The following is a 15,165-nucleotide window of genomic DNA, read 5'->3' as shown; positions in this document are numbered from 1 at the left end:
AGCCCCACTTATGGACGACAATATTATGGACGAATAATCAATAATAGTCAAGTGACATCACTGATGACATCATCAGTGATTTATGACATCACCGATGACATCAGTGGGACAAAAATTGAAACCGAGGACAGATTGCCCACATGCTGACATCATCAGTGATGTCACAATGCACAATTGCTCAAGTGACATCACTTATGACATCAGTGATTTATGACATCAAAAAATTAAACCGAGCTTGCCCACATGCTCCCTTTTATAATAAGGATGATGATCAGACTGGTTCATCTCAACTTTTCACAAATGTTCAGTCATACTAGCCATCATTTCTGTGGATTCATTGGTTGTGTGGCGTGCTTCAAGGTTTGAATCTAGCAATCTTACAATATTTTATTTATGCATGGGATGTTCCCCCTTGGCCGTCCATTGCCATAGCAACTCCTTTGCCTGATATACAAATGATATTCATCTACATGTGTCAGTTTAACCAATAAACCTCAGTTAGCTGCAGGATGATGTCACAGTGTCAGGATGATGTCACAGTGACTAAATGTCTTTCAGACAGAGTCATTATTGGTCCTTAACACATCTCAGCACACGTACAGTATCTTCTGCTGTGAACATCACACCTTCTTTGATTGCTGCTTCAGACACATTTTAATCATTGAGGAACATCACAAAAATTAGTGCTTCTGTTGTTTAATGATGCTGATGAGAGACTTTGACACATTCCTCCTGTGTTCCTGTCCCAACCAGTCTGGCTCAGTTCTCCCGCCAAGTTACTGAGGAGGCTGACAACACATCCAGGGATCCAATCATCTCAATTAGTTTTCTTTTTAGCCCAACTTTTGTGGTTGTTACTGTACTGTAACTCTTGGTACATAGTGATCATCTTCTCGTGACCATCTAAAACGAGGGAAACCACATAGGACCTGATTTGTCCCCATTTAGGACATGCAAACGTCAGAACTATTAATGCTACAGAAGGCTTGCAAAATCTGATCTCATCTTCATCAAGAATAAACCAACGCAGGTAAAAGGGGAAGCTCTTTATTCCATCTCTCCTCAGAACATCTCAAACCACCACCAGCAGCAGCAGTAGTAGTAGAGATAGCAGCAGTCTGCTGTAAAACAGTCCAGCACTCTTTCCACAGATCATCAATCTGTGGGACATTTAAACAAAGCACCAACGAAGAAGAAAACAAAAAACACACACACACAGTAACACACACACACACACACACACACAGAGAAACAACAGAAATAAAACAAAGATTCTTCCCTCGAATGGCTCAGACGCGTTGTTGGTCTGAGCCAAAAGAGAGAGGCTCGTCCTGCCCCGGCTCTCTCTCCTCTGCTGCTGACCGCTAAAAGGTGTCAAGTCATGTGACACAGTCTAAGCAGTCTCCTTCCTTGCTCCACAGCTGTCAATCACTGTTCCCTCAGCCAATAGCACAGCGTGCAGTCGCTGTGGCTTGGGTTCTGTGGGGGGGCAAGGGGGGGCGGGATGTCATCGGGGTAGAGGCTGGGCGGGATTGGTGGCTCGGCTTAAACTGTGTGAGATGCGATTGGAGGGGAGGGGAGGGAGGGGGGGGGGAGGGGAGGAAGGATGGAGGCGTCATGTTTTGAGTGCCACAATAGCAAAACCACAAATAGATACACAGATTTGAGTTCATCTGATGGGATTTACTCATAGATATCGGTTCAAATGTTTACTATTTTTTAGGAATATATATATATATAAATCTATGCTGAATTTTGAACGAGAGCAACAGTAACACTCACAGCTGTGAAAACATCAGGAATACAGTCAAGATTGCTTAAGTGTGTGTGTGTGTGTGTATCCGGCAGTGTATGCGTCAGTAATCTGTACAATACAATAGGATAACTTCTGTGTCTCTGTCATGTTTGTCTGTATATGAATATGTACATGTATAGCCTTTCTCAGCCAAGATACTTTGCGTTCCTGTGTGTTAGGGCTTTCACGACTACTGCATTTTAGTATTCATTGACTACTCCCAAAATGTAGTCGACTAGTCACAAGAGATATATCTTTTTTTCCCCAAATAAAAATGACCAATTCTCATCAGAAAGTTCTCGAAAACCACCAGTAAAGGGTTAAATAATGTAGGCGGGACCAACCTCGGGGTATGTGAAATAGCAGAGTCCTGATTGGCTCTGAGAGGCTGTTTACAAATGAGCCACTAAACCCCCAGCAACTTGTTTGACTGCAGTAACAACATAGACAGGAGTCTTTCCCTTTTAATAAAGGCGATTCTGTCTGTCTGTCTGGGCTGCTGGGAACCCGACAGAGTGCAGTGTTGAATTTCGTGCAATATGGGCCCACGCATAGTTATAGCGCCACCTATTGCCAACACAAAAAAGCGGTTTGTCTCAAGAACCGTTCGTCAGATCGACTTCAAACTTGGGGAGTGCGCTGCTGGGAACCTGGCGGAGTGCAGTGCCGCATTTGGTGCAATTTGGACAAGCACACAAGCACAAAGTCATAGCACCACCTACTGGCCACACTAAAAGCGGTTTATCTTGAGAACTTGCTGCTGGGACCCGAGGAAGTGCATTGTCAAATTTCGTGCGATTCGACCAATCAGGGGTGGGGAAGCGTGGGAGAGCATGATGTGTGAATGGGGGCAAGTAGAGGGAGGGGAACGGGCACTGCACTAGTACCTTCAATTCTGTTTATTTAACACGGCATGATGCAGAAAATTACTGTTCAAACAAATCTATGCTCAATTTATTTATTTACGTTGTTTATTCCTAAAACCACAGATAACTGATTAGTCGACTATGATGGACAGCGTCGGCTAGTGGTTTTGATAATCGACTCGTCTGTGACACCCCTACAGTGTGTGTGTGTGTCTATCTATAGGCCCTGCCGTCTATCTATAGGCCCTGCCGTCTATCTATAGGCCCTGCAGTCTATCTATAGGCCCTGCCGTCTATCTATAGGCCCTGCAGTCTATCTATAGGCCCTGCCGTCTATCTATAGGCCCTGCCGTGGCGGGGGTATGGCGAGATGCTTGCGTCCACGCTACCTTCGCTGTCCGAGCTGCTCTCGGAGTCGCTGCTGCCGGAGTACGCCCCGAGGCCGGGCAGGACGCCCACGCACACGGCCGCGGACGGGAGGTGCAGCACGCCTGGCCCGGCGCCCAGGGGAGCCGAGGGGCTCCTCGCCGTCGGGCCGCCAAGTGTTCGCTGTCCTTCAGCTCCCCCGGCTCCTCCTCCTCCTGCTGCTGCTCCTCGCTCCTGTTCTGAACAGCACAAACACACGGTTACTGCGGCGGTGGGCAGCAGCATGAATATTCTCAGAAGTGGAATTAAAAAGAACAGGTTTGAGCAGATAATTCTCCCATTAGGGCTGCACAATCCAAAAATTGCAATATGCCGGACCAGCTGCGATTTGACTAAGGTAAATTGTGTGACAACAAAGTCGTACGTTTTGCAGTGAAAATGAAATGTAAAAACTTGCACTCCCACTAAAGTCGTATCGCATATATCTCATATCTCATATATCTATAATCACAATATCTGGCAATATAATGGCAATGTTTTTGTTTTTGCATATCCTGCAGCCCTACATGGCTTCAACAAACTAGTTTCAACAAAAGTTTAACACAGCGATGGGCAGCCATGTGCAATAAAGGGCTGAACCAAAGACTACAGCAGGGTGCGTTCAATAGCCCAAACATGTACAACGTTGAACGTTCCTCTTGTGAAGTGTTTGCTATGGGCTGTTGTTGAATACTTCTCAGAAGGTCAAGTCTACGCAGCAAATGAAAATGCAGAATAACGCCGGGATTGCACTGGTTGCATTTGCGTTGCGTTGTGGCTGATCTCCGGTTTTGATCCGTGCTCTGTGCTCCGCCAACACTAACCGGCTGCGTGCAGAGCCCGTCACGGCGCCGCTCCGCCAGACAGCTAGAGTGACGAGACCGACAGGTTCTCACGGTAAAATCGCGCGAGACAATTTGTATGTGGGATAAATACAACGACAAACAGGCAGAAGATCATTGTTCCCAACTGGAGAAGCAGAGGAGGGGTGGACTTGCTTGGTGTTGTCCTTGTAAAAAGGATGGGTCATGTCATAAATTATTTTGTGGTTTTCCACTTCAATGATGAACTTTTCCTCATACATGTTTGTCCTCTGGCTTGATATTGAATGCTGTAAACACCTCTGCCCTGTTGATTTCATGCCTGGCTCCGCCCAACTTGCTGCGGCTTTGCTCCGTCATCCGTGAAAAATAGAAGCCTTGCGTATTTCTTTCGGAGAGCTCCGGATCGTCGGAGCTGGGACGGAGTAGACACGCAACGCAGCGGAGTAGGTGGGAGTTGACACAATGATTAGAGTGGAAACGTATCGGCTCCGATGCCGTACCGCAACGCAGACGGACCGAACACGGACCTAGTGGAATGTAGGCGTAACCCAATAATACTGGATCAAACCATATGGGCTCACACAGAATCAAACAAACCTCAATAGCATTGGGAGCAAATGCTATGGTAAGGTGTGAAATGTGAAAGTGGCCTAGATGATTTCACTGGCCGGCAGACCTTCAACCAAGGAAGAGGAACTAATCAGGGAAGCCAGCTGGTGTAGTGATTGATTGGTTGGAGAGGAAACCTGCAGGCTCCTGGCGCTGCATGAAACATGGGTTTCCACCATTGGCTTAACAGGGCCTGTTCTATAGAGAGCCCCAGGAACGAGTCCGGAAAACATCGATGCTAACACTTCCTGGTTCTTCACTGTTTTCGCCTATGGGATTTTTGAATGGGTTTTGGGCGCGATGCTTCTAATCAGGTCTCTGGGCAACGCAAGCTTAACACGTTCACTGCCAATGACGAGTTGACTCGTCAAACACAATCCAACCGTTCACTGCCAATGACGAGTTGACTCGTCAAAAAAAAAAAAAAAAAATTTTGACGGTGCTACGTGGATCAATGCCCCCCACGTCTCCTATAATAATATTGGAAGTATTGAATGTGTATAATCTATTTTACCGACCAACTAAGTGGCGACAGTGCTCTCCCGACAGAGAGAAAGCCAACCAAATACAGCCGCGGGAGAAAGCCATTCTCAAGGAAATGGCTTGGCGATTTTACAGTCATCAGTCACCAGACTCGCCCGAGAGCGGCCGCGCCAGCAGCAGCACACCGAGAGCGGAGAGCGGTGCTGGCGTGGGGGATTGCAAATTTGCATAATAGATTATGGGTGAAACACACTTTGAAACACCCGCAGAAAGGCCAGAATCGCACGCATTCCGAAAACCCAGAAACGAACGAGCCTCATTCTCATACTGTAGGCGAAAACGCTTTCACGCTGCTGCACACGGGCGCGCACAACGGTGGGGGGTTCCAAAAATAGACTGGGTGGGCAGCATAAAGCCTAGAATCGCACAAAGCTTCATCAAAGCTCTCAACCGAAAATCCAAGAAACGATTGAGTCCCATCCACAGTCCACACTCGCCACACTCGCCGACGAGGGGCCGCCAGAGAGGGAGGCTGCTCACTGCTCAGACAGGCAGGAGAAACTGGCTTGTGACAAACGCCACCAGACACGCCCACGGAGGGAGGACTTTGAAAGAGAGGGTGTTCAGAACTATATTGTTCAGATGTCTGATCTCTCACTGATGCCAAAAATAAATGGTTAAAGTGACTGTTCTGCCTGTTTGATTGAATTTCACAAAACTGCGATTATCTCAGCTTCCTGTCTCAGACGCTGAAACCATGCTGTACTCAACGGCTAATATCTACATAACTATTAACTCTACAAACTAACTCTTTTAGACAGAGAAAGCACACATTCTATTAGTACTTTTGTGAACTTCGTGTTCACAAAGTCCAAGCAGAAAATTATCCTCGGCTCTTGTAAAATGAGCCAGAATCCTCAAAAAACGGCTTGGCAGAAGCTACCTACAGTAAAAAAAAAATGGCTGGCAGTGAATGTGTTAATCAAACGCGAACCAGTGTTCAGTAGGATAATCTTCACACATGAGGACCACTTTTATGAGTTTTTAAGCTTTTACGTGCCATTAAAAGGGCGGCTAGCTAGCAAACGGCTAAATGAGACTACACTGTTCGAGTCGACGGGGATATTATACGTCAATAACGTCATCACTTCAAAGGATGAACACAGAAATTCTCTTTCCCTCACCTGGTTCAGCCCGGGGTAATCAGTGCACAGCAGCGCACACATCAACAACACTCCAGGTTGAGTGGTGACGTGACGGGGAAGCCTATGCGACACTGTGTGTAGTTCTGGATTAGCTTAGCACAAGCTTTTTACTTCTAGGGCTCGCAGTTACGCTTCAAAACTCATGAAAGTGGTCCTCATGTGTGAAGATTATCCAGCTGAACACTGGTTCGCGTTTGATTAAGCTTGCGTTGCCCAGAGACCTTATTTGAAGCATCGCGGCAAAAACCCATTCAAACATCCCATAGGCAGAAACAGTGAAGAACCAGGAAGTCCGGGACTTCCGCTTTCCGACTACAAAAATACGTCATCCCTGGGGCTCTCTATTGCCACAGCAGGAGGACTGAATAAAATGCTGCAGACTAGAAGATGGGCAATCAGTAATCAGGTCAATTTCACGTTTACCCAAAAGCCGGGTCTGCGAAATCAGTCAGGGGTTACGAGAAATGTGTGCCGACACTTTTATCAACTTACTGTATCAAAACAAAAGACAGACAGAATTGCTTAAATGTGAATAAGCTTTGTTCCGCTGAAGTTACTTTGACTTTGAGAAGGGGGGGGGGGGGGGTCACCATTTCCTATTAGCTTTTAGCTACTAGCAATTCCAGCTTTGAGTGCTGAAGAAAGCGCAGAATAAAGTGTGTTCAGTCGAGCAGCGAGCGATGAGTCTGTCTTTCTTCGCTCTGATAAGCCGTCATTTCTGCCATTCCAGGAAGATGCATCTAACATTTGTGTTTCCTCCCGTTAGGTCCCGGGCGGCCCACCTGTGTGTCTGTCTCCGTTGCCTGTCGCTGTCGTCGCCGGCGTCTCAACCTTCTGTTTCTTGCTGCTGTCTGATGACTGGGACAAGCTGCAGGAGAGAAGAGCAGAGGTTAGGTTAGTCTGCAGACTCACTGAGAGCTCTTTCAGTCTCCATGTTCTGCTTCACAGCTGGGAGGAACTGGATGAGAGAACAGAGGGGGGAGATAACCTGTGGGATAAGCGGTCATTGCACTGATGGAACATAATCTAATAAATAATCAAACTTAAGTAGATTGTGACTTATTATATTTTGTTCTACTTTCTTATATTTACCCCAAACTGCTGTTGTTTCTTCCATAAACATAGAGACACTGCGTAACGTGTCATCATTCAGAAGCCACGCCCAAGACGGGGGGAAACAGAACCCCCCCCCTCCAATCCTGGCTTTCTCCTATGTCGCGTGCATGGTTGCGTGTTGCACAAAAAGATCGTATATACGGAAGATGAACACTCCAACTTACTTCCTTGACAGCTAGATCCACATTTTTCTTCTCGCCAATTCTCAATGGTTTCCTTGTTTTGCTCAGGAGTAGAAAAAAACTTTAACTCCGACTAAATTAATAATCCACTAATATTCCCGTTTACATGCAGCCGTAGCTCGCCCTCCCCGACATGTTAGGGAGGGGGGGAGAGAGAGAGATGCAGGTAGGCGGAGTTTTTCTGTTGAGAATAAACAGAGCAGCGCTATTCTCACCAGGATCACTTGGTCCATTTCAGGAGCTTGCTGCTGGGAAGTTTGGCGTTGCGATTATTTGCACATCAAAGTCTTTCATAAAAAGTAGGCTAGTAGCCTACGTTATTTCCTCGCAGGGTCGCAAGCACTTTGGACTTTCGTGGGCAACCAAACGATGTTTCTCATCTCCTCCTGATCAGAAATGTGGGCTTTTCTTTTCGTATGCCAGAGATGACGGATTATATGATTATATCGCCTCTTCTAGCGCTTTCTAGTAGGGGTGTCACGGTACACAAAAGTCACGGTTCGGTACGTACCTCGGTTTTGGGGTCACGGTTCGGTACGAATACGGTGGGAAACGGGGGAAAAAGCAACAAATCCCATATTCTGTTTTTTTCCCTTTGAATTTTTCTGAATTCTGTGTTTTGCTTTTTACGCTCATTTTACCATCAGAAATAGTGTCTAATAAGTGGGAATGAATAAATGTCCACTATTTAATAAGATCTAGGCAATCGACACAAAAAGGTTTTACTCTAGAGCAGCGAAGTGTGGGGTGCGCCTCCCTCTCAGATGTCTGTATTCCAGCTGTTTGACAGGGCAAAGGCATTTCCCCCCACTTTAAATCCTTATTGTACACAAGTTTGTAAACAGAGCCCATGTGTGGAGTAGCCTAATACTCCCACCAACCCCTCCCCCCCTTTCTGACAGACAGCAGGGTGGTTTCACTTTCCCAGTAAGTACAGGAAAGAACCCTGTCAGCGCCTTAACGTTATTGGAGGCGAGTTTTGTTTACCATAATGATTACGTTCGGTCATCTAATGGATTATTGGAACATGACAAGGAGTCATCCCCTCTTCCTCACCGCATCTTGCTTGTCATCCCACGCGATGTAAGTTGCTTGTTTACAAGTTAACAGCTTTGTCAGTGTTATGTAACGTTTAGCCGCAACGCGCAACTATAAAGTACTTTGTCGCGGCTACGTAGTGTTACATTAGCAAGCTTACCTTGTTGGCTTGATGTTGACAGAATTTGCAAAACAGCTTATCGCCTGAGTCATAAAAGTCATTAGGATATTGCTCTGCACTTTTTTGACGACGGTAACGGGAGAGCAGCTGGACGCTTCAATATTGTTGTGGTTTGTTCAGTCTGTTCTGGAGCGACCTCTGGTAATGTTTCCTGTCCACAAAACGTTCCATTCAGTGAACGCGGATTTCTATGGCCCCTGGCGTTCAAACAGCGTTTAGGTGCTTTACTACCACCTTTTGGATTTGACGTATTTGTCGTGTCGCTTCACGTACCGAACCGTGATGCCCGTACCGTGAACTCACGGGACGAATACATGTACCGCGACACCCCTACTTTCTAGCACACATCAGTTGACCACAAACAGGCAACATGCGTCGCAGCCTGCGGTAAAAACCCTGATTGAGACGCATATTCCGAATGCGCTGTATACATGATCAAAGAATCCTCCTAAAACCTGAATAATACTGGAGTAAGCCAGATGTCTTAATCGGAAAATGCAAAATTCGGAAAAAGGCCAAAGTCGGAAAATGCAACTGGATTATGCTGTTTACATGACCCTTATCAAATTCAGAATATTGTCATTTTCTGAATAATAGTGGAATATTGTGTGCATGTAAACGTAGTCAAGGAGGAAGTGAAGAATGTGCACTCACACAAGTATCTTCAGCTCCAAATCAATACAAGTCATGTGATATGTGCACTCACACAAGTATCTTCGGCTACAAATCAATACATTTTGATTGATTGATTGATTTATTAAGGTGTCATGCCCTCGTCGAGCCCGACCCAAACGGGTTTCCAAGACACACACTAAAATACAATAATAATACAACTTTGACAATTAAATAAATAAAGAAATAAAAAACAGATTGTAGGACATTGTACTGCTCAGACAACAATACAGAGCAATACATGAATTACTAAACAAAGAGTTTTGTCTTTTCTCCCAAGCTTTACAAATAAACTCTGTGGGGAAGGTTCCTTTTTTAAAGCATAACTCAAGTTTCACATAATCGTCCAATTCAAAGAAGTCAGCATAAATGGAGGACATTTTACTAAAGAGTACTTCCCTAGCGTCATCATAAGCAGTACAGTAGAACAGGAAATGAATTTCATTTTCAATTTGGCGTAATTCACATAGTAAACAGAGTCTATCTTCTTCAGGGGTTGCTTTAAACCTAGCAGTCTCTAGTGCTAACGGAAGAGTTCCAGAGCGCAGTTGAGCACACAGAGATCTTTTTCATCTGTTCAGATAGGGCTCTACACTCCAACTGTCTTTTATGAGACGATAAGTTCTTAATTTTGGTTTATACCATAGACCATTTATTTTTATACATACTGAACATATTACTCATAGTCTCTCGGGTGTCACAAAGTAGCTTGTTATGAAAAATAAAAGACAAGTCGTTTGAGTAAAATATGGATTTCAATTCATTTGCCCAAGGGTGACTATTGGCATTGTCCCAATTAAATATATTTTTAGTGAGTCTCTGGTCAGACATTCTCACCAGCCTATTCCAAAGTCGAAGCATTTGACCGTTGTGTCTGATGCTTGAGGATTCCCAGCCCATGACGCCACTAATGGCCAAGATTGAGGTGAGTTTATGAACTCCCAGAAAATAACGGACGGCTCTAAGATGCACAGTGTCACAGGCTGAGTGTTCACGGAAACCCCAAACACCAGAGGCGTAGTCCGACACCGTCCGGGCAGACACATGAATTATAAAGTTGTGTGTAAGTATGAAAACCAATAAGTCATGTGATATGTGCTCTCACACAAGTATCTTCAGCTCCAAATCAATACAAGTCATGTGATTCATTATTAGGTTAAAGGATTTCGGTGTCTGACAGCACTTCCACCATTTTTGTAGGATAAGCCAAGATCATTTTTTCAGCTACAGAGGTTAGCAAAACATGATGATGTCACAGTGAAGTTGACCTTTGAACTGTTGGATAGATACTTCATCATTTTATCCAATAAGACCTTTGTGTGAAATCTTGTCATAATTAGTGTATGAATTCTCGCGCTATGGCCAAAAAGGTCTTTTGTGAGGTCACAGTAACCTTGACGTGAGGTCACAGTAACCTTGGACTTTGACCACCAAAATCTAATGAATTCATCCTGGAGTCCAAGTGGATGTTTGTGCCATATTTGAGGAAATGTCCTCAAGGCGTTCCTGAGATATCATGTTAACGAGCACGGAACGGACGGACGGACAACCCGAAAACATAACGCCTCTGGCCACGCCTATCGCCGGCGGAGGCATAAAAATACTAATGTTTATGGATGTTTACGAGATCTCGTTGCGCGAAGAACCAAACCACACAAGTCTGAACGGGGTTAACGCTTCAAGCATCCACAGGAAAAAGCATAATATTTAAAGATCGATATTGGGATTCATGAATTGAGATCAGTTCCTTCAAATGAATATTGATTCGACATCAATATTGATTTTTATTAACCCAGTCCTAATGGAGACCTTACTTGAACCCTTTGTTTACTGAGTGGGGGTAAAAAAAAAAAAGTATTTATTTACAAGGATGTGTCTGTGTGCGTACCTGCGTCTCTTGACAGCTCCAGCCAGTAGATGAGCCTGAGACAGGTGGCTGGTGCGTTGCTCCGCCCCTAGTAGTTTAGGCCCCACCTTCTTCTCAGGCTCGCGGCGGCTCTCAGTGGACGCCCGCTTCACTAGAGCGCTGTGACCGCACAGCGTTAAGGAGAGTCAAACATGGAGACGCAACGCAGACAGAAGCTCAGGGGGGGGCAGCCTAACAACCTGTACAACCTGATAATGCATGTCAAAGACAAGTCAACAAGCCAAGCTTTATCCATCAGTATGCATGAAGGTCTGGGGACCAAACTTTGAGAAACTCAGGTCCATTCCTTCAGGGGGAGTGATGAATTCACTCCATCACTGTCCTGGAAAAAGTTCCATAAAGCTAAGAACTCCAGAGAGACAGAGAGACAGAGAGAGAGAGAGAGAGAGAGAGAGAGAGAGAGAGAGAGAGAGAGAGAGAGAGAGAGAGAGAGAGAGAGAGAGAGAGAGAGAGAGAGAGATACAGGACCGAGACAGAGAGAGACACTCCAGAGACCCAAATACAAGGACCAGATTTTGAAAGAGCTCAGGAGTCAGGAGACATGAAATAGGGCAGAAATGTAGGAGAGAGAGAGAGAGAGAGAGAGAGAGAGAGAGAGAGAGAGAGAGAGAGAGAGAGAGAGAGAGAGAGAGAGAGAGAGAGAGAGAGGAGGAGGGGGGGGGGCAGGGACTGAGAGAGGGAGATGGTAAAAAGTGAGCGGTTAGGTGCAGTGGCGCTATGTTTGGTAGCCATAGCTACCAGCCTACAATACGGTTTCCACGACAACCCAGTCCCTCCTCCGCCTGCAGACGAACCTGTCTGACAGACAGCTGTCTGTCCGCAGAGACAAAGACACAGAGGGACGCAAGTCAAAACTAAACAGACGGTTGTGAACTACAATGGAAAATAACAATACACTAATAGTGTTGATGGTGGACACGTGAGAATGTCATGGTCAAGTACTTTTTACACTTTAGGTAGAATAACAATTTTAAGAACTAAGGTGTCTCGTGCTCGGCTCACCAATATGGAGCAAAATGTGATAAACACCACATACTTGCTGTTGGCTGTTGCACATCATCTAAAGGTGCACGGCGTACATCACCCTTCACTGAGTGTACTGTATGTGCATGCAGGAGGTAAACAGAGCTACTTTTCATGTTTATAGAAAGATCAATGTATGCCCAACCATAGCTTCCCAACATAGTGTTGTATATCATCAGTCATCATCATCATCATCAGTACTAGGGGTGGGGGAAAAAATCGATTCACCTAAGTATCGCGATTTTTAATGTCACGATTTTTTGGATCGATCTTTTATTCCAGAATCGATAATCGCAAATTAAAAAAAAAAAAAAAAAAAAAAAAAAAAAAAAAATTTTTTTTTTTTTTTTTTGGGTGCTTGCAGTCAGGCCACTCACTGAACAGCAGGCCAGGCGCCGCCTACTGGTTTACTAGTGGTTTTATTACTTTATTAGTTAGTCTGAAGTAATAATTACACTTCAGGGTTAAAGTGGGTGCATCTCATTGTAAAATTGGACCCAAATCTGGCTTCAAACGGCCCAAATTTCACGCGCGTTGGCCCATATCGGCCTGGCCTGCTTGGTATCTAATGCCCGGCCTGAATTATGATCCCAGTCCGCCCCTGTTTTTAACTATATCGCCCAGCCCTACTCATGATATATAATATACAGTCTCTAGTGTATGATTCAACTTTTCCCATGTTCTAATCTAGTGTAAAAAAGCAAACAAACTGAAAAAATAAAAGAAAAAAATAAACAAAAATCGCAATAAATCGTAATATCGAATCGCAATAATCGTAGAATCGCAATAATCGTGAATCGCAATATATATCGAATCGGCACCAAAGTATCGTGATAGTATCGAATCGGGAGATAAGTGAATCGGCACAGCCCTAATCAGTACATAAATGCGTATGTGCGTATCTGCGTATGCAAGCTGCAGGGTCAGCTGGGCGAGCTGCAGGGCGGGCGAGTCTAGGAACCGAGCGTGCGTATCGCACGAGATGCCTAGTTGTACATAATGATGGGCACATATAGAGGACGCCCAGTGTGTGTGTGTGTGTGTGTGTGTGTGTGTAATGTATGCATGGTGCAGTCCCAGCAGGAGCTTGACAAGGCTGCCTCTGCCAACACACACAAAGCTGCTTATCATACATTAGCATAGCATGAACTAAGAGATTCTCATGTGTTCCTTCCTAAAGTGTTGAAGTTAGCATCAAGTACACAAAGTTGCCCCCCAAAAAAAGCTAAGCCATGCAGCATGACTTGATGCAGCAAGGGGGTTATTGGGAAAATCCCTGTGAAACTGTGCGCTACATTGCTGCAAAATTGTAACAATATAACAATAACATCTACTCAGAGTGGGACAAACAGGCCAAGGTAGCCTGCCTGTGTGATCCCTGTCTCCAGTGTGGCAGCAGAGAGAGGCCTGCACTAAGCCAAACATCTGACTGGTCTCTATGAGGACACCTGACATATTAGAGGTCTATTGACCTCTATCGCCTATCATGGTAAAATGGTAAATGGCCTGCATTTATATAGCGCTTTTATCCAAAGCGCTTTACAATCAGTAGATAATCTACATTCACCCATTCATACACCGATGGCGGCAGGCTGCCACGCAGGGTGCCTACACACCATCGGGAGCAAGGAGGGTTAAGTGTCTTGCCCAAGGACACGACGACAGCAGCTGGGAGGGAGCTGGGATCGAGCCGCCAACCCTTGCGTCATTGGCCGACCCGCTCTACCTCCTGAGCTAAAGCCGCCCCCGGTGTCAGCTATCAGCAACCAACCAGTAATAATTGCATCAACATTGACAGGTTTTTGGCCTCCAGTCATTTTTGAATCATTGCTATTGATCAACAACCCTATTCTGCAGGTATATTATGGTAATTTAGCTTCAGCGAAGTAAAAAACTTACTTATGGCCAGTTTATTGATTCATTTATAATTAAGATAATATTGAGAGATAATATTGATATTGATTGTATATATATATATATATATATATACATACAGTATAAATATATATATAGATATATACACATACAGTATATATATATATATATATATATACACACACATACATACAGTATATATATACATGTATATATAGCTTTGTATATACAGTATAGCGTTAGCAGTCACAGTGAAATGGTACTCCATTTCCTAATTTACATCTGTGTTACTTATGAACTTGCATTTTTCCATCAGCTGTGAGTGCTTCTGTTTTTAGTTGTTTTGTTTCCCCCCCTAGTTATCTTCTTCAGTCCTGGACGGTACAGTGGAGATGCGAGATCTTATAAGCCGATTTTGGCAAGCCCTGCTACAGGACCACTGGTGAATCAAAACGAGGTGGTTTATATAAACAGCACATGGATAAAGGATATTCTGTATTCCAACAGTTCCTTCTTCTCCTCGTCTCTGCGCTGCTTCTCCACCAGGCTCTGTTGCCGGGAGACCTCATCCAGGAAGTGCGACTCATCCTCGTCCAATCCTTTCACCATGTTCTCTGTCGCCATGGAAACAAACATGCTCTCAACACAGCGTAGTAGAGCGAGTGCATTCTTTAGACAACGAGCCATAAAAGCATGTTTTAAATGCCTACGTGAGCAGCCTTTGTCTCAAGAGAAAATATGAATGTTGTAGACATTCATAGATGAGTAGCATTGGCAAACGAGAAGAGAAGAAATCAAAAAAATGACAGCAATGGGCTTGGCTAAACAGCCTATGGATGCATAGCAACAACAATCAATATTCTTTGGATAATTAAAATGTACAATTTCAGATACAGCGTGAATAGAATGATGGTTGCACTTGCAACTTATCCTTTTTGCTGCCTTTCTATTAAGCTGGGATTAT

The 15,165-nt window shown here is 44.7% G+C and overlaps 1 protein-coding gene across 1 annotated transcript in view; it reads right to left on the bottom strand.

Annotated features, from left to right (window-relative positions):
• Positions 1-2,994: 2,994 nt before the first annotated feature.
• Positions 2,995-15,165, bottom strand: part of psme3ip1 (proteasome activator subunit 3 interacting protein 1) — a gene marked incomplete at its 3' end in the record, with an annotated part of 18,168 nt that continues 5,997 nt past the window's right edge. Inside the window, exons 5-8 of the mRNA XM_083654640.1 lie at positions 14,692-14,815; positions 11,265-11,402; positions 6,970-7,055; positions 2,995-3,266 (exon numbers count right to left, since the gene is read on the bottom strand). Coding sequence (XP_083510766.1) covers positions 2,995-3,266; positions 6,970-7,055; positions 11,265-11,402; positions 14,692-14,815 — 620 coding nt within the window. The remainder of the gene's footprint in view (positions 3,267-6,969; positions 7,056-11,264; positions 11,403-14,691; positions 14,816-15,165) is intronic.

This window comes from Poromitra crassiceps (assembly GCF_964638095.1).
Source record: "Poromitra crassiceps genome assembly, chromosome: 18".
Taxonomy (NCBI): Eukaryota; Metazoa; Chordata; class Actinopteri; order Beryciformes; family Melamphaidae; genus Poromitra; species Poromitra crassiceps.
The sequence above is the reverse complement of the archived record's forward strand: the minus strand, read 5'-3'. Positions and strand labels throughout refer to the sequence as shown.